At 42.9% G+C, this 27,391-nt stretch overlaps 1 protein-coding gene across 2 annotated transcripts in view; it reads left to right on the top strand.

Moving 5' to 3' along the window:
- The window catches only part of LOC124069719 (contactin-associated protein-like 4), a 78,911-nt gene that overhangs the window by 24,635 nt on the left and 26,885 nt on the right, over nucleotides 1–27,391 (top strand). For both annotated transcript variants that reach the window (XM_046409111.1, XM_046409110.1), the window contains exons 3-11: nucleotides 460–653; nucleotides 6,086–6,233; nucleotides 9,527–9,727; nucleotides 15,261–15,436; nucleotides 15,554–15,691; nucleotides 18,648–18,915; nucleotides 19,169–19,312; nucleotides 20,278–20,446; nucleotides 26,336–26,442. In XM_046409111.1, coding sequence (XP_046265067.1) covers nucleotides 460–653; nucleotides 6,086–6,233; nucleotides 9,527–9,727; nucleotides 15,261–15,436; nucleotides 15,554–15,691; nucleotides 18,648–18,915; nucleotides 19,169–19,312; nucleotides 20,278–20,446; nucleotides 26,336–26,442 — 1,545 coding nt within the window. The remainder of the gene's footprint in view (nucleotides 1–459; nucleotides 654–6,085; nucleotides 6,234–9,526; nucleotides 9,728–15,260; nucleotides 15,437–15,553; nucleotides 15,692–18,647; nucleotides 18,916–19,168; nucleotides 19,313–20,277; nucleotides 20,447–26,335; nucleotides 26,443–27,391) is intronic.

Genomic DNA, 27,391 nt, shown 5'->3' with positions numbered 1-27,391 from the left:
ATCAGTGCAAGAATTATTTTATGGATATTTGGGCACTGTTGGTTTTACTTTTGTGTGTGTGTCTTTTTGCTTTGGCAAGTCAAATATCAAATGCTGATTGCACTGATTATTTCCATAGCACCAAATGTGCTTGTGCCTCAGACAGACATGAAAAGAAACGAAGGCCTGAAGCCACTGTGGGCCACAAAGCAAATGTAAATTCCTCATGAATGTTTGGTTTCTATTCCACCATGACTTCAAAATGCTTTTAAAGATGTCTGCTGTGCTGCAATCGATTTTCATAAAAAACAAGGTTTCTTCGGAATTAAAGGTCAACTAAAGGTTCATTTTTCAATCTGCTTTTTGACATTGAAAAAGAAAAAACTTTACTTTGACAACTTGAGCTCATTTCATCTCATCCCTCACAGATTTATTAAAAATCTCTCCTGTTTGCTGGTGTTTGTCCTTCTCGCCCTGCAGGAGCTGGAGGTTGGTCTCCTCTCACCTCAGACAGGTACCAGTGGCTGGAGGTTGATCTGGGCGAGCGGACCAAGATCACCGCTGTCGCTACCCAGGGCCGCTACGGAAGCTCTGATTGGCTGACGTCCTACCTGCTTATGTTCAGCGACACGGGACACAACTGGAAACAGTACAGACAGGAGGACAGTATAGGGGTGAGTCCAGACTGCAGTGAACCGTGGGGTTAAGATGGCGTCACGCTTCCCATCCCTCCAAACAAGTGTCTTCACTTTTGTTCTTTGGTTTCGTGCGTCTCCTCAGGGATCCATTAGTGTCATCATCTTTTGTTTTGTGTCATTCATACGAAGTGATGTGGTGCTGAGCGCTGCTTTGTGACTCCCTCTCCATCTATCCTTTTCATCCAGATTAACTCAAGTCATCATGATTTTATCTCTTTGTTAATAATGTATGAACCAATGCTGAAGCCCTGCTGACTTTGCAAATCTGTGCAGCTACAGATCACGAACAGAGAGGTGGTTGAGTGACACGATTTGAAGTTTTTGTCTGTTACCGTGCGTCTCTTTTGCCCCCAAATCTTTCTCTCTCTTGGACATTTTAAAGAGGGAGTCAACATTTTGATTTTTATCCATCTCTGCAAATGTTTGAAAGATGTTAAAGAATGAGATTTGATACAATAAGAGACGCAGACTGTGTGTTGACACCTTGTCCTTCACTACCATTTATTTAAACTGTTCTTGTATTTTTAAAGATTTCAACAAAGATTTCTTGTGAATACACAAACACCAAATGATGGACTCCAAACTCATATACAATAGATGTGAATTTACATTCACTGCAGACAAATTTAAAAACATATACAATTTTATTAATATTTAATATATTTTATTTATTAATTTATTAAAAATCATATCCATTTTATCTTACCTCCGGCGAAGGGAAATCTTGGACATTTTGGACAATGCTATGCTTCCAACTTTGTGGCAACAGTTTGTTGAAGGCCCTTTTCTATTCCAGCATGACTGTGCCCCAGTGCACAAAGCAAAGCTCCATAAAGACATGGTTGGATGAGTTTGGTGTGGAAGAACTTGACTGGCCCACACAGAGTCCTGACCTCAACCCCATCCAACACCTTTGGGATGAACTGGAATGGAGACTGTGAGCCAGGCCTTTTGGTCCAACATCAGTGTGTGACCTCACAAATGCTCTACTGCATGAATGGACACAAATTCCCACAGAAACACTCCAACATGTTGTGGAAAGCCTTCACAGAAGAGTGGAAGCTGTTAGAGCTGCAAAGCTGTCTGTGTGTTTAGAAGGAGACGTCATTAAAGTCCCTGTTGGTGTGATGGGCAGGTGTCCTCAAAATTCCGTCCATACGGTTTATGTTACCACACTTTCAGTACTTTAAAGGCTGAAAACTTTTCGTATGGAACAGTATTTAGTTGAGTTCTGTCTCTTTATATCTTTATCCTTTTTAAATTTCGTTTCCACTCTCAATTTACTACCCACTATAAAGTTAACTATTGAGTGTTTAATCAAGTTCAGTTGCACAGGATTGATCACATCCAGTAAATCCAACCGCCAGTACACTTGATTGTTACCGAGTGCTTTTACTGCCCGAGCATAATGTTTACTAATAGTGTTTCCTACATTTGTAGATCATTTTAGCCCTTTTTTCCACCGCTGATCACGAGTAACAACACGGCAGAAACATGGCACAGCATAACCAAAAAAAGTGGAAAAGCTCAGCTGCTCTGTGCAGGGCTCATTAATGAAGAAATCAGTCAGTTGGACAGCAGAGGCAGTGAGGCAGCACCTCCCCTCTCCTGGCAGACACAGCACTCCTCTTCAGTGTTTTCCCGTCACACAGGTGTCATGTTGGACTCGTATTTGTCCCCCCTGTGGTGATGGTACAGGGTTCAGTAAACCACCACAGGAATACTGAGTAGTTTTGATCTTGTTTGAAAGCAAACACAACAGTTCAAAATATGTTTCTCACCTGCGTGCTCCTCACGAGAAGTTAAAGTGTGGTATGATAATATTTGCTTGGGCGTTTATCCAGAGTAAGAACACATTTGTTACTGCGATGCAGAGAGGAGCTTTTCATGAGGAGCAGAGCCGACGTGGTTTCCTCATACGGAGGGAAGCCAGCTGATCTCAGCACTGAGGATCTTCTCTGAGACAGCAGAGAACGACTCCTCGCGGCCTAAAAACAGGTTGATCTGACGGCCTGCGTAGACTGAGCACAATCCCAGTCACATTTCAAAGCGTCTCTCAACTTCTGTGTTTTAAATCAGCTCGGCTTACAGAGTCTGTCAGAGGAGAAAGTTGATGGCGGAGCTGCTGGATCAACGTCCACTGAGCTTCAGCTGCTTTTTAGCTCAGAGGCCTGAAGACCAGCGGAGGAAATATGCTTTTCTCTCTTTTCCTCTTTCTCTCTTGCTATTGCTTTTTTCTCAGAAGCCCGCGGGTGCTTGAAAATATAAGAATCCATCTTTTCTTTATTGTCTCGCTCCTTTTTATCGGTTTGTTTCCTCCTGCCCGGAGGCTTGGGAATGAGGACACTAGTGTTTTTTTTTTTTTGTTTGTTTTTTAACTTTCTCCTGTTCTTCTCAAATTTCCTTTACTTCATCTTCTCATTTTCTGCTGCTGATCTCCGTCTTACTCTCACACTGTGATTTTCTTCCCCATTCATTTTGTCCCTTTCGTTTCCCATTGATACTCTTTTCCGTATCACCTCCTTTCTTTTCCACTCGACATCCTCTCTTTATTACTTTCTCTGTGTCGTTCACATTGACAGTTAACCTCTCTCACCATGTATCTTATACTCTCTCCGCTCATCAAAGGCAGCTGTTGAAGAATTCACATCATCGGTCTCGAAGTAATCGAGTTTCGGTTCTTCCCTCTGTGTCTTTGTTGTTTGAGGAAACACTATGCTTAACGACCTCTCCTGGGCCTGTGAATCGTGTCTGTTGTTGTTAGGAGAAAAGATGGAATTGGAGTGATAATACAAGAAACTGTCTCATAGGGAGAAAAAACCTGCAGTTGCATCACATGATAAAAACAATAATAACCATTTTACCTATTTCACTCTGCCATTGGCATTGAATAAAATCTCCAAGGGTTGGTGACCTGACAAAAAAACAAGAAAAACGTGTGCAGCGAGAAACTGGTTGGGTATATGGCATATATACATAATGAGGAATTCTGCCACTAAAGGAAAAATAAACTGAAGCATAAGCTGAAAATGTTCAAAGTCTTCCAAATTCTAACAAAAGTCCAGTACAAACAACATGGCAAAAGCAGCAGACACATCAAGTTCACTGATGACGTTGAAGCTTTGCTGCTCAACAAGGTTGAAAAGCTTTGCTGTAGAACTTGTCTCCCTTCCGTCCACATCCGAGGTCGGATCGCGGTGGCAGCAGGCTAAGCAGGGTACTCCAGACGTCCCTCTCCTCCACAACGTTTTCCAGCTCCTCCTCGGTGATCCTGAGGTACTCCATGGGATATATAATTCATCCTGCTAGTCCTGAGTTGGATTGTGCGACTGGTGGATCGAGAGCCTTGCCTTCCGGGTCCACTCCAGCATCACTGCTGATTCTGCACCGAACCACGTGCCCATCTCACACTCATCACTCGTGAACAAGACCTTGAGATACTTAAGCCCTTTTACTTGGGGCAGCATTTCACCCCCAACCGATTGTGTTTAGTGTAGTCCTTCCTTCTCTGTAAGCCAAACCTCCAAGCCCAACCTTGAACCCCTGAGGACTCCGTTCATCTCATGCTGAAAATCAGGATAGTTAACTGATACTTGGAGGCAACTCCGAGCAACAGCCACGTATTTGAGCAAGTGGTCTTCTCTGAAATCTCATCGATGCTGATCTGATCTGATCCAGTGCCAAGTCAGAAGAAAAGGGACAAGTGCTGTGTGTCTGACTCTGAGGTATGCTCTGACATGCTCAGTAATTTCTTTCTCCTGGATACTGGGAGTACTGAGGAAGGCAATTTCTTCATGAATTTGTTTTTGCGCTTTGTATACTGCCGCAGTTCATTTTGGCAAGAGTTTAACCCCAAGGTCAGGCTGTAGAATCAGTTTTTGGTTGGCAAGGTCCCTCAAGCTTTGCTCAAAGTCATCAGCTAGTAGGAGCCTCCGACAGCTGTAAATATCTGTGAATATTTCAACAACTTCTTCTACAAAATCTGGACATCAGGATTCAAAGGTCACAAGGTCTGACACATGCAGTTCAAGAGATCACTTTCCACAAAGCCAAAAGCAGCTTGCTTCTGAAGTACAAGTGCAGGTTTTACAGAAGGGTACTTCTTTTTTTGCCAGCCAAATGTGATTATTCAGGCTGCACTTTCCTTGGAGCCATTTCCCAAAGTGCACTGCCTGTAAATATTCTAAAATTCTGACAGCACATCGCTCAGAACACCACCATCACACAAAGCCTTTTTCCAGCCCTCCACTGAGAAAAATCACTTGGAAGTAAAGGTCATGTTTTCTTCACAAAAAACTGCAATAAGTTCTGTAAAAATCTGAAGAATAACTTTCTCCACTCTCTCCCATTGTGTGACTGCATACATATGGAATGGGTCAGAGGTGATTCAACAAACGGTTCCTGAGAAAGAAGTGAAGTATCCTCAGGACCCGGAGTACTCAGAGTTACGACACCATCCTCTAATGCATCCACATTAGAGACGCCTTCATGCTAGACGCGGCAGCCGGGGCGTCTGGGGTTTGAAGAAGGGGAAACACTCACTGCAGATGCTGTGCTGCTTCCAGCGTAAATGAGCCATTAAAGACTACATCATCAGTCACAGCGGGCTTCAGGTGTGACGTGTCATATCACTTTTTAAACATCTCAAAAGCCCAAGAGTTAAAAGCTATCAGACAACCATGTGAACACAAAAGCCATACAAAAGTGAATCTCTTGCAGTCAAATGCCGTGTGTGTACTCACCATATGAGGAGATCCAGCTCCACTCTCTCATCATTACAGAAGAATTAATAAGTTAATTATGTGTCTAAGCTTTTATTCAGCACTGGGAGAGCCAGTTAACCTGCATGTCAACTTCAAGGGAGGGATGTAATTAGGATAGATTGCCAGATGGGAGCGATGGAAAGAGATGAAAAGAGCGATCCATCAGGCATTCGGCCCAGAGTCAGATAAAAACAGACAATCAATTTTCTGTTCATAGTCCAAATTTTGCAGAAAGTAAAATGTCTGCCATCAGTTTAAAGTAGGTTAATGAACATAATCTCTACAGAGCAGACTGTTTTATTCTCCTGTTTATATCTGCCTGTCTGTCTGTCTGCTCTATCTGCATATGTTATGTATGTCTCTTCCAGGGAGTAATAAAAAGTTAGTTACATGCATACATATATGGACTTAACAGACAGAAAATTTGCATTACAAGTGCTGCTGTTTGTTCTGCCGTACAATTTCAATGAATATCAAATGAAATGCAGACTAACCCTTAGTTTACATTTAAGTTTAAATCATAATCCCATATTGCAGGAAGTTGGGTTTGATTTAAATTGAGCAACAGTCATATGTGAGCGTTTGGGAGCATTAATTAGTTAGATACATATTTAACGAGTCCTCATTGTGCTGGTGTGCTGTCAGTCTTTTCCAGGTAACAGTAATGCAGACAGTGTGGTTCAGTACAAGCTGCAGCAGCCGGCGATCGCTCGCTTCCTCCGGCTCATCCCTCTGGACTGGAACCCCAGCGGGAGGATCGGACTCCGGCTGGAGACCTACGGATGTCCTTACGGTAGGTCCTGTCTCCTTTAATGCACTGACCGGACACTCTGGAGTCGTCATCCAGCTGAAAAAACTCTGGACGTGGGTGGGTGTTGCGCCTTTTTATCCGAGGTGTCTGCCGAGTTTGTTTACTGACCTCGAGGGAAATTAAGTTTGCATGGAGAATTTAAAATGCCAAATAACTCCCAACTATGGAGGAACATCGCACCAATCAATACAGAACACATTTAATCTGATCTGAGTTCCAAAGATAAGTAAGACTCAGTTAAATTAAATTTTTTGTTTATCCACAGATACGACAAACAACAACCAGCCTTTTCTTGGAGATATTTCCACATCTCAGAGTTGATTCACGCTCCTGGATTTGTTATTAACAGCCAAAACACTCTGTGCTCTGCAAAATATGTTGTCTTTGTTCTTTAATTTCTCAGATCACGCAACACACTGGCAGGACTGACACCAACACAGTGAGCTAAATAAAACATCACGTTTTCTTCCCACCAAAACATTTTTTCTGATTTTATCCCCTCATTCTGTGTTCTTACTTAAGTCATAAAAGCAAGTTGTAGTTTCTTTTTCCCAGCCTTTAGGATTAGCATGACATAGATTAAGATTAAAGATTAAAGTGACATATTTTGTCATTGGAGGGAACTCACTCCAACGAAATTTGTTCTCTGCATTTAACCCACCCAAGTGACGTGCACACACACACAGCAAACCCGGGGCAGTGGGCGACCGCGTGCAGCGCCCGGGGAGCAGTGGGGGTTAGGTACCTTGCTCAAGGGTACCTCAGCCATGGACACCGGGACGGGGAATCGAACCAGCGATCCACCGGTTACGGGTCCGACACCCTAACCGCTGATCCACGACTGCCCCCAACATCGTATGAATTAAACATGTACTGATTATGGCTCCTGCTCTTCTTCATCCTCTTCACGGCTCAGCTGAAGAAGTTTTAATTCTCAGTGTAGCCTTTGTCCTGATTTCTGCCCTCACGGCTGTTTGTTCTCTCTGTTGTCCCTCATAAAACACAACGCGCTCACGAATGTCAAAAGGAACGCCACACATTTACATACACATCCTCAAATATTTTTATCAAACTGTAAATATTAGCGTACAAACATGATTTCTGTTTGGACTGTCTGTGTCTTCTTGCTCTTATCTGATGGCTGCACTGTCAGACTGGAAGCTTTGAAAATAACAAGAACTGTGTTTGTTTTCAACGCTGATTCCTGTGAAACAAGAAATATGACAGAAGGGTGACATATAGAAATTAACAAACAAAAGTTACTTCTGCCATTTATCATCTTAAGTTTTATCTAAATTTTTCTGTGGTACAATTGAAGTGCATCATGCTGTGAATAAACATGTCTCACTGCACTGGCCTGAGGCCTGTGAAGCCCAGTGTTGCCTTGGGCTAAATGCTAACTGTGTGCTAAGATGCTGATGCAGTCAGACTGAGTGCTGGTTCGCCTGCCCGTGGAGTTCAGCGAGTTTGGCGAGATATTTAGCGTCTGTTATTGTTTTTGGCATTTTGATTTAAATACTTTTATTGTATCTGGGTCACTATTTCCTGCTAATATACACACAGAATTAGTTGAACACTCAAGTTATCATCTTTATGTGGCCTACAGCTGAACATTTTGGGGGGACAGTGAGGCATATTGTTTTACTTCTACTCGATACCTGCAATCCAGGACCCGAAAGCCTGAATTGATTTCGCGGACCACAGTCGGGTGTGCAGAGGAAACATGACACTCGACCCTCTGGCCACTAATTCAATTTATTTGCTCACCGAGTGAAAAGACGTTTTATGATAAAACCGTTTCGTGTTCCTTAAAAGTCTTGCTGTCCCCCCTGGAAGAAGGCGGGTTATGAGATGAATGGCCTTTAGTCGGGTGAACATATTCCAAAGTTATTTGAGGACACGGCAGATACTTTAGTGTGATCCGTTTTCCAGCCCGTGTGACGGATGGTAGCGAAGCCTCTTGGTTTTCCTGGTGGTAAACTAATGTAGCATGCACAGCACAATCCTCCTCAGAAAAAACAAAGTAACGTACTGACGGGGGCTGAAACGAAGCTGCTGGTAGAAAGCAGTTTACCACAGTATGAAGAGAGCCAGCGTGGGAATTAGTCTGTCACTGAGGCAGCACAACAGAACGCCTCACAATGCCTGGGCTGTTGTCAAAAGGAGATTTCACACACATAAACCCAAAAGAGAACATCAGGGTTTCCCCTCACAGGTGGGCACACGTCAGTCAATATAATCTGATTAAAAACTCAGCATCTGCGATTTGCTGTCACCTCATATTCCCATCAAAACACATAGTTTATCACAGTCTTTCGGTCAACCTTTGAACACAAAGTAACCGCACCCCCTTTTAAAGACTTCCTGTCTGCCTAAAGACTTCCTGTCTGCCTGTATTTTCGTACTGTCTCATAATTTTACCGTCTTTGGGACATGCGACAGGCTGTAGAGCAGAACAGAACTGTTTTTGTGCTCCTGTTCGAGCCACAAACCAGAACCAATCAATTGTTGGTCCACCTGAAGGGATAATTATAATAAGGTGAAAGAATACTGTCAAACAAAATGTGATCTAACCCTAATTAGAGTTGTGTGATGCTGTGTAGAGTTTCAGAGGAGACTCATGAAGTCAACTTTCCACGCTGAGGATGACTTGGTGCTCTGAAGCTTTGTCTGGTTGCTCTGCAATCAGCAGGAAACACACTGTACAATCCAATATGAGCATTACTGCAAGCCAAGTGGTTGTGTGATTCCGTGTGAGTGTTGACGTTAGGGAGTCAAAGGCCTGCCAAGATCATTAAAAAACATTCAGGCAGAGAAATTAGTTGTACTGCCGAAAGGAAATGGATGCTGAACTCAGCTGCTGCTCATTTTAAACTATTTTGGTATCTGCAGTCCATTCTTTACAGCCTGCACACACACACACAAACACGCCTGCCCTCAGCACACACTCTTCGTCTCAGCTCACCTCACCTGCATGCAGGACACTAAGGTGAAGCTTACTGATGAAAAGTGACAAACAGAATACAGATTCAGCCCTCGCTGTCTGTCTGCAGCAGACTCACCCTGACACACAATCATCTGCTGTGTGCTGCTGCAGGTTCCTCCACACTGAAAGACAATGCAAAGATAACACAAATTAAAACACATGCATTCTCTTTGAGCAAAGGGAAACGTGAACACCGTTGAGCTGTTAGCTTCGGTTAAGGTTGAGGTCTGGATTTAGTTTTTTTCATGATAAATTCCTGACTCGGTCGTGTCTCTGTGTCGTCTTTCAGGCTCTGATGTGGTGAGTCTTCACGACAGCAGTCTGTTGTACAGCTTGAGTCCCGGACGGAAGCGGACGTCCGGAGACGTCGTCTCCCTGCAGTTCAAAACCATGAGGAATTCGGGGACTCTGCTGCATGCGGAGGGAGAGGGAGGACTCGGCCTCAGTCTGGAGTTAGAGGGAGGGAAGCTCCAGCTGATGCTCAGACGAGGTACAGCACAACAGAAACGGTACTCGCTCGTGTCCGATGGCAACCTGCATCCTCTCATACACACTCAGAGGTGCAGCGCTGCTTCGGTGGATTCACTGGATCCACCACATTGGTTTGTTTGTTTGTTTGTTTTTCTGCAAATGAGATAACAAAATGTCTCTTAAGACCACTTAAGCCGGTAGAAATTCTTATACATTTTTTCCAGAGCTTGAAGATCCAGTGTACATACTGATACAGTAGCGTGGAGTATAACACACAAATCTGTGGAAATACTGGATTAACTTACAGAGGAAAAGTCAGCTGTACCTAAACGTGTTCCCTATCAGCTCTTTTATTTAGATTAAAACACTTACAAACTAATGAAGTAAGCGATAAACAGAAAAAAAATGAACAGCATTTAAAAAATATTTTTAGAACTGATGTCAGTTGAGGATGTTCCTAAGCTTTTTGAAGACTACAAAACATTTATCCTTTCATCAAACAAAACGTTTTGCGATACATATGCCCTTATTTTTTTAGTTTGGTAGGCATTAGAAAAAAGGCTTAAATGTTTAAAAGTGTCTGTCTTACAATGTCAGAAATATATCAGGAACATACAAATGTTTGGATCTTTGAATCCATCAGTATTCTAAAAAACTTGGCATCGTTAAAAGTAAACGTTTGCCAGGTTCAGCAAAGACACTCCAAGAAACATGACTTTTCCTCCCGGCAGGTGGATTCATTAATCAACTGATTAATATTTACAGTAATTCTGTCTGACCAGCAGTGGGAAAGATATTGGCAGGACAGTTTGATTTGCTCTGAAATAATTTTCAATTGGTTGTGGTTGGGTGAGAAGGACGACGCGCACGCTGCCGCCTGATTGGTTTAAATCTTGGCTCGCGCTCTGCTGTGGCGTCGCTGTCTAATTACAGCCATGATGGATGGTACCCGCTCAATGTAGCATGTGTTAGGGCCGGACTCTGCAAAACTAGATGCATGGCGTACAGTTTGTACAGAGGAGAGAGTGTGTGTGTGTGTGTGTGTGTGTGTGTGTGTGTGTGAGAGAGAGAGAGAGAGAGAGAGAATGGGGTTAAAGCAGAGGTTGTCAGGATGCCATGCTGAGTCATCACCACATGGCTCACCTCTCATCAGGACCCCATCTGCTGAACTACTCTCTCCATCCATCCATCCATTTATCTTTGTGTCTTCTCTTCTTTTAACACAGTTTAACCCATTAGTTTTTCATCACCTCTTTGTTTATTTGAATCTTTTCTTCTGTCCACTTCTGATTTATGTTTCTCACAATACTCTTCAGTCCCACATCCTTATGTTCCATCGTCCATTCCTCTCTCACACATCTCTCCTTCCTTTTATCCATCCGTCACTTCCCCCTGCTCCTCCTCCTCCTCCTCCTCGCACAGAATCTAAACTTGTGAAATTACTGCATTTGGAGAAGAGATGACAGCACGTCACGAATAAAAATAACATTTAAAAAATGTTATGACATTTTCCCTTACACATTTTGGGGAATAAAAGGGACTGAAGTCACATGCAGACGCAGGAGGCAGAGCAGGTGCAGTTTGATGAGTTTATTAACACAGAAAAAGGTGCAAAAGTTTACAGGATAGTGAGGCAGGCAAAGGTCAAAAAAGCCAAATCCAAGTGAGGGAGCCGGCAAGACTCAAAAACCTAATAACCTGAGAACCTGCAGGAGAACAAAGCAAAGGTTCAAGAAAACAAAAGGGGTGACAAGGTCTGGGAAAAGACTGCAACATGAGACACACGAGGCACTCAGATGACCTGACACACACAGTAAATACACATGGGGGGGGTAATGAGGGACAGGTGAGGCCAACCAGGGCAGGCAGACAGACAGACAGACAGACAGACAGACAGGTGGGAAACAAAAGCAGAAAGTGAAGTTCGAAGTTGGTGGTTTCACAGCCCAACAGGAAGCGTCTGATTTAAGCGAACGCTGCTCCACCTTGGACACGTTGTGTGTCTGACTCAACGACTGTGTCGTCGTAAAGAGATGCTGACAGGAAATTAAAGCCGTCTGTTAAAATGATAGAAAAGAGCCTCTCCTCTTCCTCGCTTCTCCCCCGCTACTATGCTCTGCGCTTTGTTATGCTCACATCTTCCTCCTTTTCTGTTGTAATTACAGTTTTTTGTCTTGCTGTGTCTCCCATTGCGACATTTTGTTTTCCCTCATCAGAGAGGCCATTTGCCTTTTTTTTCAGCTGTACACTCTTCATCTTTTGTCTCCCTCTTCTTTCTCTCCGTTCCTGACACACACACACACACACACACACACACACACCCTTTTAATATTCCTCACCAAGCATCTTTCCTGCTTTCTACTTCCTGCGTTGTTTTGTCATCTCTGTCTTTTGCATACGCCAACACAACTCGCTGCCCATTTTTTTCCTTTTATGGTCTCTCAGAAGTGGCTATAAGTTGTTTTCTTTGATTTTCTGTCTCATATTTTTGGTTTTATATTTCGCCGCTCTGTCTGCCTGCATTGGTTTTACAGGTTACAGATTGCGTAATCACCCGCAGAGCCCATATGTGGTCCTCTCTGCTCTGTTAACACCAACAGCCACTCTGTCCTGGATCACAAAGGAAACACAACTTTGAATCCACATTCAAAGTCAGTGCAAAACTTGTCTTTAGCTCAGTTTGTCTTTTACTGTCAAGGGGCATGTGAGTGTAAGTGAATTTTACCCACACAGCTTCTCGGGTCTTAATTTTTGTCAGCGCTTCTTATTTTGTCATTTGAACGACTTATCTTTTAAAAGGACGCTTCTGTTGAGCTTATTTCAGGTTCAGTTAGCAGCGATATTGCTAGATGAAGCAGCGATATTACAGTTGCAGCTAAAGCTTTGTGTTGGTGCTTGTAGCTCCATGATATCAGAAGACTGGCAGTTTAGCTTATAATGCAGACTTGACTCAGTTGAGACAACAGAAAAGTAGGTGACAGCGTTTTAAATATTGTGTCACTTCACCTCATCTCAATCACCGGAAGAAATGAATAAATAAAACAAGTCAACTTCCAAGGCAAACTTCTCACTCTGTGCCTCAAGTTGATCACAGCAGAGCTTCTGGTTTGGGCTGACTGTGTGACAGACGTTGTGCTTTACAAAAGTGAACCGCTGAAATAATTAGACCAGCCTGTTTCCTGATAAGAGCTGTCAGCGTCTTTCTCCACAATCAGATTCTGAGCAGCCGTAATAGAATAGCAGACAAGATACAACAAGGTGATACTGTCCTGAGGACGTGTGCAGAATGATAAAGTCATGCAGAGCTCAGCACAGACTCTTATGTGGAGACAAAAGACATGAGGGGGAACTGCTGCAGCCACCTGCTCATCTGTACAGCTAAACTAACACGACCGTAGTGTGTGCCTGCATCTTTTAAATCGAATTTTATTCCTAGAAACTGATCCATCCATCCATTTTCTATACCGCTTATCCGTCAGGGTCGCGGGGGAGCTGGAGCCTATCCCAGCTGACTACGGGCGAGAGGCGGGGTTCACCCTGGACTGGTCGCCAGTCAATCGCAGGGCCAACACACAAAGACAGACAACCACACACTCTCACACTCACACCTAGGGGCAATGTAGAGTAGCCAGTTAACCTAATGTGCATGTTTTTGGTATTGTGGGAGGAAGCCGGAGAACCCAGAGAAAACCCACGCAGGCACAGGGAGAACATGCAAACTCCACATAGAAGGGCCCAGACCGGGATTCGAACCTGGAACCCTCTTGCTATGAGGCGACAGTGCTAACCACTGCACCACCGTGCCGCCCTAGAAACTGATCCCGGTGACAGTAAAGGAAGCCTATAGCACACATTTAGGATCCCCTTCTTGAATGTACCGAATTGGCTGTGAGAAATAAGCCACGCAGCTGTAGAATCATGCTTCATTTTACATCCATAGCACCTCATTTAATTAGTTGTCCACAAGTCTCGAGGGTTTTCGAGATGAAGCGAGTCGCCTCATTATCACGACGCTTCCTTAAGTTTCCTGATTAGTGAGTTAAGTCTTCTTAATTGGCTCATTTTGTCAGCAAAGATTTTGGACACATTATCAAATCTGTGGTGAAGTCACCTGTGTCGGACCCATCAAAAATAATTAACATTTTAACAGCACACAACAGTGACAGCTAATTAGAGCAGAGATTCAACATAAATGTGAAGTGGTTATATTTTATAATTCAAACTGATAATACAGATTTTTAAGTGGTTGTCTGGTTGTCACACTAGCAATAATCGATGGAAATCAAATTTGAGTTGGTGAAACTCAATTTCAAGAGATCTGAAGACTGCGAATGTAAATATATGCAAGTCAATTAGATGAGTTTGGATGCTACAAAAGGCCCGTAGTTTAACTCAACTCAAACTACCTGTGGAATATATTGGAAAGACTTCATTCAGAGTTACTGCACTTGTAGTTCTGTGTTTTCTTACATAACAATAGAGCATATTCATGAAAGGAGAATAAGGTCGGTATTAGAAAGAAACTTAAGACAGATAGACATGTGTTGGATAGAGATGGTTCACATTAATATCACTGGAGTTATTCTCTGTTTGTTTCATTCTCTATTGGCTTTCTCTTTCCAGTCATTCACACACCAAATCAAATCGTTCATCTTTGTCTCGTCCTAACCTTCTACAGCATGATCCTTGTTCCGTTAATCGATGGCACTGAACACATCTTATTTGTTTTTAACTCTTTCCAGCTTTCACCTCAGACATACTTCCTCCGTGTCCTGAGTTCCACATCCAAACTTTTCTCCTTCCGGATGAAGTTGTTTTTCTCATCCGAGCTGCAGTCAAATACGTCATCTCACAAATGGGCTCAAATATCAAAAATAAATTTGTCCATCATCTCTCAAACTGTTTCTGGTTCTCTCTCTGAAGTTGTTGCTGTGTCTCCCCAAAGAATATCTAATACATTTTTAATGGCCGACTGTATTCAGCTCTTTCTGCAGCTCCTTTTCTCAGCAGAAATACAAAGTTTTTCACCCAGTACTTCGGGAGTGGGGGATCCACATATTTAAACCAGCTGCCGCTCATCCATCATTAATGACGTCTCGCTTTGTTTCCTCCGCAGTTTTTCAAAGCACTATCACATATTTGACTTCAGCTCTCAGTGCGAGTATGCAGATATCATGTTGTCTCCAATGAGATGAGAGCATCTGACCTCGGCGTGATCCTCACTGTGGGATACTGAGAAAAGATATTTCGACACAATATGGAGGCTGGTGTGTTGTAGCTGTCAGTGGGCCTGCGTTCCCTCGACACCAGGTCAGACTGTCAGAAAGAAGCTTACTTTGGGGTCAAATAATGAGAAGTAAACAAACAAACAGGTCAGATAACAAACAACAAGCTGTCAGGTCAGTGAAGCAGAGCTGGAAGAGGAGAAAACATCCAACAGCCAACAACAAATTACATAACTAAAAAGAAAATATTTTACCTAATGTTATGCCAGATAGAAGTAAACATACATATTAAATAAGCAGAAAGTCATTACTCATCATCTCTCCCAGGTAGGACTTCATCCTCCGAGCCCCGGCGTCTCGCTTCACTCGGCAGCCTGTTAGACGATCAGCATTGGCACCATTTAGCAGTGGAGAGACGCGGCTTTCACCTCAACCTCACTGTGGACAAACACACCGAGAGGGTTCAAATCCCTGCAGAGTTCAGCCACTGGCACATCGAGCAGGTGGGAGTGAACGCACCTCAACATGTCTGTGGGAACACGTTCTGAATACAAACAAAAATGCATATACAGTGTGTTTACACAAAAACAGACTTTATGTGTGTTTTCCTCCCCATACAGCTGAGTGTCGGAGCAGTGAAGATCCTTGGCTCTCAGAAACCAAAGAACAGCTTTCATGGCTGCCTGGAAAACCTGATGTACAACAGCCTAAACCTCATAGAACTGGCTAAACACAACGACCACCAAGTCACTGCAGTGGTAAGTAGTACATTTCATCATGACAATCAGGTTTCTTACCAGCGATGGAAAGTAGCCAGACACAACCAGAACCACCCTGATGAGTTTGTCCTGATAGAATGAAGAGAGCGTGTTGTTGTAAATGTGAATGTGTATACGGTAGCAACACAAGAGGTAAGTGTGTGGTAACGCTAGCTTCCTCATGTGTCTGTTGGTTTAATGGGGTGTCTGCGAAAGACAAAGAAGCCTAAATGTGAGCTTCAAGATAATTGGAACAAAGAGACTTGTGCTCCCTCTGGGCAAAACGGGTGGTCCTGAAAGAAAACAGAATTACCAGTCCACCTCATTTGTCCAGTTAATTCACTGTAATGTCCTCAGGCTGGCATTATAATGTGCCCCTTAGAAGAACAAACTGTGACCTCAAGTCATTCTTTTTCATCAGGCTACCGAATGCAGAGGGTAGCCATTTTAACTGGCACATCATTTCAAACTCTTGTTGATATGAATTAAAGCAAAATGTTGTCATGTATCAACTCAACTGAAAGTCCAGTGCAGTTAGCTTTCTATATTAATGTACTGGAATTTATCTCGCATTTTAGACATTTTGTTTATCCAAAAAAAATTACAGTGTGATAGATAGATAGATAGATAGATAGATAGATAGATAGATAGATAGATAGATAGATAGATACTTTATTGATCCCGAGGGAAATTCAAGACTGTGTGCAGCATCACCGCCCCTGGAGTTCACAACCTTAACCTCTTGAAGTAATGGACTGAAGCGCTGAAGGCTCATTGCAGTTAAATGTAATTTACATACCTACATAAATACACAACAACACTTTATCCTATGCAAAATATATCTGAAAGTCCATTTGTTTCAGTTGTCCAAATCACTTCTTGCTCTCAGTCTTCACCCTTCCTTCTATCCTTCATCACAGCATCACCTCATCCATCCGAAATGCTCTCATTTGAATAGTTTACACTTTTGCTCTCATTTTGTTTATATTCTTGTTGGTACTGAATTGGCAGAACTGTACATACTCATCATCTTCAGATATATAACAGCATGTGAAGATTTTTGTTTAATCAGACGCAGACACACTTGAAGATACAGTAAATAGAAGAGGTATTTATTGTTTACGGGGAGCTGGGAGCGGAGATGGAGATATGGCGTGGGCGGGCTGGGAGTTAATGGAGGTTGTTATCTGGAGAGCGGGCAAGTGTTGAGTGATGCTGAATGCAGGTGGAGAACAATGATTAGTGAGGAAATTCTATGCAAGGTTTACTGTAATGCTGCTGTAATCTTAATACAAGGAAAGGCCTGAACTACCACTGTAGCTGAACAAACAGCCTGGTGATGAGTGGCTGATGAGCTGGCCTAGATGTGCTGCTTGATGTATGGCAGGTGTGCATAATCAGCAGTCAATCAGCAGTCAATCAGGAGCCAGGAGAGACAGGGACAGGTGCACCACAGCCACATCACTTAAACACCATCTCAGACACAGAGACAGACGGGGAAAAAAATACATGGAAAACAGAGTCACGTTGGTCACCTTGACACAGTATTGATCATTTTATAGCAGTTAGCTCAAAAAGGGTTGTTTTTATTCCTCTAGTGTGATGATGACAAATTATGTAAATCATTTGGGGAACGCAAAGAGCTTTGATGTTCAGCTCCCCAGCTCTCTGGACCCTGAGTCTTTATGTCTGAGACAAATACAGCTTCAGTAGCTGGAGCTGCACCACCTAAAACTGAATCTGCAGGCTAAATTTGGCCTTCCACAAACTTCAGCCAAAAGCTGGTAAAACTTTCTGCTTGGTCTCATATGTGATGTGCTTATTACAAGATAAGATTACGCTGAAGCCTTTGTAATGCTAACCAGTGTGTCACACGCATAAATAACTACGGGTCAGAGTGTGCAGTACATGAGGATGTGTTTGTATTCGTGCACGTCTTGTTCATACGTGTTGACATGCTTAGAGCACCACGGGGAAATCATCGTCTCTGTGTAGTTGCTGCCTCTAATGAGCTGCTAGCTGTTTAATGAAGCTGACGAGCGCTTAACGAGGACAGTGAGCGATGAGAGGACAGATGAGAGCGGGCGACGGTTAGACTTTCAGTCGTCCTTGTCTTTTTCATTAGGACATTTACATGTTTGGACCGTGGCAGTAAGTGGACCAAACTCAGTGGAGAGCGACTCTGAACCATTTCTAACAAATTTCTCCCATTACAGTAAAGGAACAGAGAGCACAGAGGCAAAAAGTGAAAAGATTCACATGCTTGGCTGAAGATCTAATAGGGGCTTTGTAGCTCTCATGGTAATAGAGCATTAACAAAGTTGTGGTCCAGTTTAATATAGAGACTACCTTTGTCCATTCTTAAAGGTATAGTAACCCAATGAAACAGAGCTGTCTGTGCCGTGTGTGTGTTTGTGAGGGTGGTTTTGGGTGTGTATGTGTGTTAGTGAATGGCTTTTGGGGGATTTTATAGCTCACTTTTACTTTATTTTTTGCAGTGGTGCTGCATCCTCCACAATGTACCTCCATATATCACTTTAACAGCTCTACAAAGGGCTTTTAGATGTCATCTGTGTTTCCGGAGCTTTATAAAGATAGCGGACTGATATTCCCAGCAGAGAGCTGCGACTGTAATATATTACTGCTGCAGCCTTAGCAATGGACCTGGTGTCATTACCACTACTCAAAACAATGGCCCGCAACAGAAATGTCTATATACTGTTCACGTACATACGCTCCCACCTCCATATCTCTTAGCTGGGTGACTTTTCAGTTTGTATTCATGGCTTCCTTTTTTTTTTTTTTCTAAAGGAGACTTGCTGATGAGATCATTGCGACAGAGGTCACATCGACACACCCTCCTGAAGCTGATTAATATTCATGTTTTATGTTGTTTTATCTCTCTAGTAATCAGTTTTCTGTCCCACCTCCTCTCTCTGCACTCTGCATGTTTCAGGGCAATGTGACCTTCTCTTGTGCTGAGCCAGTTTCTGTGGCCGTAACGTTCCCCGGTCCCCACAGTTTCCTCCAGTTGCCGGGGGCGACGGCGTCCCCTTCAGGGGGCGTGTCCGTGGGGTTTCAATTCCGGACATGGAACAAGGCGGGGCTTCTGCTCACCTTTGCCCTGCCTCAGGAAGGGGGCGTGGTCTGGCTTTACCTGAGTGAGGCCCGACTCCGGCTACAGATCCATAGAGCCGGCAGGGCACTGCTGGACCTCAGTGCAGGTCGGTTTGACAGCCTCTAAAATGACCTTCTGACCGCATCCCTCTTGTTACAAGTGCCCTTATAGATAAACACCCAACATACAACTTTACAACTTCTAACCTCGAATCTTTGACGTGATCCTTGACCCACCTCACTTGTCGCCTCTCACCCCAATTGATTTATGCTCAATGAGTTGAAACATTTTTGTAATTCTTTTTTTTTTTTCCAGTGCTACTTAATGAAAGCACATATGATTGTGAAATGTTTTCCCAGGTTCTGCTCTGAACGACGGTCAGTGGCATTCAGTGGAGCTGAACTCCAGACGAGGTCGTCTGACCGTCTCAGTGGACAAAGAGGAAGGAGGCGTCGCTCATGCTGGCTCCTCCGTCACCGCAGGAAGTCAACTCTTCTTCGGTGGTAAGAACGAAACATGAAATCTGTAAACGGAAACCAAGCAGGCAAATCCTTAGCCTCATTATACTGACTGTGTTGATAATGTTGCTAATTAATATTCACTGGAGAAAATATGAGTAAAGTCTAAATCGGTATTCAGGATGTTAAACATAATTAATGTTCCAGTTCAGCTGTTTTAATTACTTTTCAGCAGTAATTTTATTTAAAATTCTTTTTATGTTTTTTCATATTCAAAGAGGCCACTACCTTTCATGACACCTTTAACCTGAAGCCACAGCTGCAGTAAATACATTTAATCATCCGGACTGTTTTGCTTCTGTTTCACTGTGGTTTTATGTGAACTTGTCGTATTTGCCCTGAAAGATGTGTATTAATATTTGAAAGCTGACATTTTTATATATTGAACAGCAGTATTGATGTCATCAATACTCACCACCACAGTTATGTGTACACTGAGCCAAATTTAGCTTGTGGCTGTTCTTTAATGAAAGTAATAAGTCTGCTTTATCTTTATCTTTCCTCCCATCCACCTCTCATTCCCTCCTTTCCTCTCTCTCTCTCTCTCTCTCTCTCTCTCTCTTCCTCTTCCTGTTTTCTGTCTCCTCTGTTTCATTTCTCCTTAAATCTCACTTTTGTCTGCTCTTTTCTCAGAAATTGTGCAGTCCAGGCATGTTCTTTAACTGCCGCCGGCTTTTTATCATCCCACACATACACGCTCACTATCTGCTTTTCCACATTACACACTGACTACTAAGAAAAAGATACCAGTATTCACTTGAACAAGGCTTGGCCTACATTTGCATTATTGCAGCCGATTGAAAATACAAATCACAGCTCAACTCTTTGTGTGGTGGAACACTTTTACCACAGTTTTGCTAGCTATTGCTCTTTTGTTAATCCCTATAGAGCTTTGTGAGCTCTGCTGTCATGTCATTCTTCTGTTTTTCTATTGGCTCTTCCCTGTCCAGGTTGTCCAGCTGAGGACAGTCAGGAATGTAAAAATCCCTTCAACATCTTCCAAGGTTGCATGCGTCTCCTCAACGTGGAGAACCAGCCGGTGGACCTGATTATGGTGCAGCAAAGACTGCTGGGAAATTACAGCCACCTGCAGGTCGACATGTGCGGCATCATTGACAGGTCAGAACCACCAACAGCCGTCTCGCTGGTCTACCACTGATCCATCCAAAAAAACACATTAATGTTGAATCCAGGCCCAGAACAGACAAATCAAAAATTGAATCTTCGGAGGGCTTTTTCAGAAAACCGCAGGGGAAGGTGAGATGAGGTGAAATCTGCAGTCACACTATCTCAAGGAAATTCAACCGAACGCAACTGGACTTAGTTGTTTGTCTTTGAAGACGTTTCACCTCTCATCCAAGAGGCTTCATCAGTTCATGCTCTGTGAGCTCTCTGAGCATGAACGTTCGTGAACGTGAGCGTTCGATTGACCTGGATGAATGAGAATATTCACAGGCTTACTGCGGTCACACTGCTACGATGCCACTGGGCCTGTAATACAGATAAGAGCTTCATTGTTTCAACCATTTGAGCTTCCAAAGCACAACCAACTCAAAGGTCAAACATTAAGGCTTTGCAGACAACCAGCATCAGTTCTGGAAACTTGATAGAGAAACACTTGAGGTACCAGGCGAGGGGATCCCATCGCAGCTGAACCACTCATCCGTCCTGGTCACTTAATTTCCGGATCCGAGTTTTATGTTCTTGTACCTCCGTGTCTCGTACCACCACACTCCTGATTCCTCCTGATGTCGCCTGCTGATTAGACCCCAACAGGTTTTCCTTTGCTCTTGACACCATTAAATCTCCTGGTCCACTTTGCACAGAGTTAAATCTGCAGTAAACTCCAGACCAGGAGCTGGAGTCACGTTCAACCACTCAGAAGTTTCCTGCTGTTTTGTGTTTTCATTTTCTTCTTGCTCTGAGCTGCTTGTATTGTTTTGTCATCCGACGTTATAGGAGACACAATTCTTGCGGAAGTGAAGTGTAATTTTTCTTTCCTTTGATTTTTTGGCAGAGTCATTATTTATTTGTGAGGTGAAGCGGGGTGGAGTGTTGGATGCAGGAATGTAACAAACAAACTCACACAAAGAATGAAAAGCATCCACTCGCAGTGTTTCCTATGAAGAAAGGGCAATTATTGTTCAGTGGAGGCCTGAGGTGTGAAATAACTACTGACAGCACTGTTTGTTTTATTCTCTGATATCTGACAAATCAACATTTCTGTTTGTTTTTCCTCTCATCTCCTTCTCACTGAAATAATAACTGTTATTCTCACTCGTGCATCTGCTGTTTTGTTATGAATTATCTGCTTTGATCAAACACCACAATGAAATCCGTTGCGTTCACTGCGAACACCAGGTGCCCTAACGGTCCAGTGGACAAATCAAATGGTTTTGGTTATTGACATAACCAAAGCAAATGTTATGTCAATCCATCTAACAGTTGTTCAGATATTCCAGTTTAAAACAAAAACAAAACAAAAAACCAAATGTCAACCTTCCGGTGGTGTTAGAGGAAAAACCAAAGTCCGCAGGCTTCATCCTCTGAGGACCATGAAAATCTGGACAAATTTTAAAGGCAGTTCATCCAGTCGTTGTTGGGATATTTCAGTTTGGACCAAAGCAGTGGTCCAACCGATTCACGTACCATTACCTCTGCCTCTGGAGCCGTGCTGCGGGCGTGGCCAAAATCAGAAATAAGTTATTTGGGAAAGGAAAATGAAATATGAAATAGAGCTGCAGAAAGACAACAAGAGTTCATTTTTTATTGTGTCTCATTGTTTCCATTTTCAGTTTTTGCCACAGTCATTTGTAGTCATCTCAAGTCAAGTCATGTGGAGCAGAGCCAATTTGCCTGCTGTCTCAATGTCACACTAAGAACGCAGTGCAATTAAAGCAACAATTAAAACAATTATGAACCCTCGCCCAGGCAACATGCACAGACACGTACTCATATACTTACCTACATGGATACGGCTGCACACACCAGCCACATCCTCACCAGGGAAGGAGAATCTGCTCCAGTGGGTTTAATTAAATATCTTCTTGTTTCTACATGTAGTAGATTATTAATCAGCGGAATTCAGTTTCGGCACAGATCTGACTGCTCACTGGAACAGAAGAAGAAACAAATCATAGCTCCCGCTGTACTTCCTCTCTCTGTTGATTCAATTTGGGCTTTGTGGGGTATGAAGTTTAAAGGAAAATGGAGTTACAGATACAGCTTTCATTAACTTCTCCTACCTCAGAGCAGAGTGTTACATCTGTATCAGTGTGTCTGTGTGCACACTTAATAGCAGTGCAACCCCATGCAATGAGCATGACACGGAGGCAGCCAAGCATTTAATAGACTTGACCCATCTGTCTTGTAGCAGGGCAGGAACTGAATCAACACTCAGGTCTAATTTACTTTAGTTCAAACCCGAGTTCACATCGCGAGCAACACGATCAAACAGACAAGAGAAGTCCATCCATTTCCTGTACAGGATAACAACCGGGACATTAAGGGTAACAACAGCAACCTTCTCACCCATTCAGAGCTCTCCATTTCTGCACGGCACCACTGGAAAATCTTTACTCTGGTAATCTTCATGTTATAAATGGCCCAGTCAACACAAGGGACACCTAAACTTGTTTATGTTAATTTACAACTAATAGCTGCCAGCACAGAAGAAGAATAAATGTCATCTGACACTTCGGTCCTACGAATCTTCACTTGGTTTCCTATTCACTTCTACTGAGCCTCTGGAGCTGATTTACTGTTTCGCTGTCATCTTCACCTCTGGTCACCTGGTGCTCCTTCAGTCAACAGAGACACGGCTGCACAGTGTTTGTAAATGGAGCGAGCAGGTTTTATCTCTACATTCAGCACATTATCACATCACTACAAACTGTCGCGTCGCCGAGGCCTCACAGGCTGCGTCCGGAAGCCACAGTTTCACGTCAAATCACACATTATGGGTGTATGAGCAGACATACTGTGTGTGAGCGGCTGCTGCCTTTTCCTCTCCTTCATGGCAGACTTACTAAAAGGAATGCCTGTAGAAATACCAGGAGTGGCATTCGAGCCCACAGTGACTTAGGTCCATTGCATCTTATTTACAGTAACTTAACTACTCGGCCATCCTGTTCATCTTGCAGTCCAGTCACTCATTGACATTTGCTGCTAAATGTGACTATAGGATGAATGTTTAAGGCCTCACGCCTTCAGGAGAACTCATTCAGGCACAACAGACGGACTGAACCGACAGTCAGAAAGATGCAGCTCAGATGTCATCACTGCCAGGCTGAGTTTGACTTCTGTCCATCAGCACTCACACATGCAAACACTAAATATATAAAATAAAGGAGCCAAGCAGTGTGGTAATGGGAATTTACAGTGAAAGCTAAGTGCTTTATCTGCAATGCTACAGCTTACTGATAGATTAAAGCCCTATTGAGATAAATGGAGGGAAAAAATCACACTGGAGCAGGCTGACAGGCTGCTGAGTCAGGGTTTTTATCTAAATAAAAGGGAGGCTGCAGATTGTGTACAGTAATCTGTTTTCTCTTCAGTACTGCTGGGTTTGGCCTAACACTCAAACACTGACACAGTCACTTAATTAAGTAAAAACTTGAAAATGCATGTGACCGTGTGCAGAAATATGCTAACATAAAGATTAAGATTACAACATACCTGTGTGTGTGTGTGTGTGTCTTGCAACAGATGGAGAACAACCAGTGTGGATAAAAACACTGTCATCAGCAGAGTCTTTACCATCCACAGAGCTGTGTTGTTCTGAAGTTTATTTATTTTATGTTAAAGTGCTGTTTTCTCACTTACCTCAGTTAGTCCAGCCATAGTTTGGGTTTTATGGGGAGACGTTTCCAGGTCTCTGTCTGGTGGACCCCTTCTCACTGGACTGGTGAAGGGGTTCAGTCTGCATTCGGTCCCTTTCAGCAGGAGGTATGGGAGTACATTGAAGTTAAGGATGTTGGCACATACTTTTACATCAGTCCCTGTTTGAGTGGCGTTCAAACATCCTTCAGACGGTCAAAAGAGATGGCTCACTCTTTGGCTACTTCCATTTTTGGCTCTAGTAACAAAAAAAAAAAAAAGTTTTAAATTCAGAATATTATTGATCAAGACTATTTTTAAAACACGTTCATAACAAGTCAAGTGACAAGTTTTTACAAAGTTAAAGTATTTTTTAAGGGTTTGTGTCGATATGTGTAGGACTTGGTCCGCTGAGGTCCACTGAACACGTTTTGTGATCCTGCTGCAGGTTAGAGGTATTTACACTGTAGTTACTAGTCCTACAGTTTGGTTTTGGTCAAGCTGTCTTGATTGTCTACTGCTGCCTGCCATATTTGTTTTCTAAGAATAAAACACACACATCATTGGCTTCCATGACATGTGCATACAGTGTGTCACTCAGGGGAAAGGAATCACTTTTCACGTGAGTGCTGACGGGTAAATGAACAATTAGATGCTCTACTGTACATATGAATGCATTTTCTCCCTCAGTTTTTCATTATTCATTCATTAGGCCTTGGTGGCCTCTAAGTCGCTACCACATCCAGTCGATCACCTTCGTGAAGAGAAAGAAAAACACAAAATACGGTGTTTGTTTCTGTCTCCCATTTTCTAATGTCACAATTTCATTTTCCCTGTCAAATAAATGCATCCTTGCCTCCCCCTCTCGGATTTTTCTCCCACACAGGACTGATGTCCTGATGGCTGCAGCAGTATGATGTTTATCTATAAATAACACACAGACAGCTTCAGTGAAGTCTCCAGGGAGCTGGATTCATTTAAAGAGCTTCTTCAAACACTCTGGCAGCACTTTAGAAGAGCGTGCTGTCAGAGAGGTGAAAGGATATTTTCTAGACTTTTTCTTTTCAAATAAAATAAAAGAAAAAAATCTCAAATATTGAAGTTATTATTTTGATGTCTTTGAAGAAAGATGAAATGTGTTTCAAATGATTAGTCTGTTCCGCAGTAAAGTTTTTTACAACCTCCCACAACTTAAATACAAAAAAATATATAAATTACAAATGACAGATGTTTGATTTGACTTGCTATTTCTCCCACGCTGCTTTTTAGCGTTATTGAGCAGTTGATTTAAGTGTAGTGATGATCATTAAATAAATAACCTTGAAGAGGTTCGGCTTAACGGTTTTTCCCTTTGTGAAATGGGAAGCTGCATTTCATAAGATGACTGAAGATGACTTCAGAAGATTTTCTCTCTTTGAAAGGCAGTGACCACAGTAAGGCAAAAGCCACAGAAACACTTAAATGCTTTACTGGGTTGCCTTCAGAGTTTGGTCTCCATCGCTGGATTATTCCTCCTCCATATTCTGTCATCCCTGCTAAATTCCAGCACCTGCTTTACCCACAATGCAACTCAAGCACTGACCGATTGGTCAGCGATTGTGGTGTGTTACAGTAGCCTTGAGCTGCTAGCCTCAAGCGACGATGAGGTCGCTCCTCTCCTTCAGCCCACAGGGACTTAAGTGACATCACAGAAGGCTTTACATTATAAAGATGTTATACAGTTTTGCTTTAAACACACTTCGATGTGTAAAATTGGTCAAGTAAATAAGAATATCTGAACCAGCCTGTCATTAATCCTTTAAATTACTTGTACAGTATGTGGTGTCGTCTGCCAGTGCTTTTATCCTGTACACTCATGCAGTTCTGCTTTTATTAAATTTATTACTGCAAGGATGCCCTCCAAGATTTGTTTTTAGAACAAGACAAAAATAAAATTAGCCACAGCTCACTGTGGGTGTTTTCATACCCCACATAAATCACACCTGCTGGATGGAAATTTTGTGATTGGGCTTTGTGATAAAATCAGGATGTGTAACTTTAATTTTGGTGTTCAACAGCCCTGTGTACAAATACAGTGAAAACGAGTTATAAGTGAGAAAGTTGAAGCTCTCTTAACCTAGAATAACTTTGAGTTTCTCTCTCTCTCTCTCTCTCTCTCTCTCTCTCTCTCTCTCTCTCTCTCTCTCTCAGGTGTTCTCCCAGTCGTTGTGAACATGGCGGCCGCTGCACTCAGTCCTGGACCGTCTTCCACTGTAACTGCTCTGACAGCGGCTACAGCGGAGCGACCTGCCACAGCTGTAAGTCAGCCGTCAGTCAAACATCACCACATGATGAAGACAGACACAGACAGACAGACAGGGAGAGAGGCGAGACGGCGGGGCGAAATACAAATTAGGAATGAGCCGGCTTGTCAAACAGAATAGTGGAGACTTCTTGCATCCTGCATAATTTAAACTCGGAGGCAGAGCAAACAGAGAGAGAGAGAGAGAGAGATGACGTCCTGTGCTACAAACCCATTAAAACATTATTAACACGTTATTCCCATTAAACAGTTTCTGTTGCACATTCTAACGGCTTCATACATAATGAAATAAAAGCATTAAACAAGAATCACAGAAAGCCTTCGAGTGGTAAACACAGACACTGACCAAACAAAATTATAGTAGTTTCGCCTGTTTTTGTTTGATTTATTCAAGGACGTAATGATTACGTCCCCACACTCTGAGTGGTGTCTGCTGTCCTGACGATGGTGGTGTCTTCACAGTAGATTTGTCCTGAAGCTGGGGGTTGCAGCCGTGGTGCACAGTGTGAACAGGAGGGGGCTGGGCACACAGCGCTCGGGGGCTCCGGCAAACAAATTTGTTTCGGTAAAAAGGTTTCAGGTGTCCAATTGTCTGACCTCTTGTGTTTCTTGCTTTGTTGTCTTTTGTTTTAGCAATCTGTTCCCAGAATGTAGCCAACTTTGTTTAGTACCATGTGAACATAACCACTAAAAATGATGGACAAACTACACAAATAAAACCCAGATGTTCACAAACTGGGATCAGCTGTGTGGGGAACCTCCTCTTGTGAGCCATATTTGACAACTGCTCATCCTTTCTTTGCTGTGGAGGAGGCTATAATATTATAAAACCTGTTTGTATACGAGTGATATGATGGAAGTTAATGAGACTGTAGTACTGACTAAACTGCCAAATGCCAAATAAATAAACGAGGACGCAGCAGTGAGGTGAGATTTACTGGTTC

Source organism: Scatophagus argus, chromosome 13 (assembly GCF_020382885.2).
Source record: "Scatophagus argus isolate fScaArg1 chromosome 13, fScaArg1.pri, whole genome shotgun sequence".
NCBI lineage: Eukaryota > Metazoa > Chordata > Actinopteri > Scatophagidae > Scatophagus > Scatophagus argus.
The sequence above is the reverse complement of the archived record's forward strand: the minus strand, read 5'-3'. Positions and strand labels throughout refer to the sequence as shown.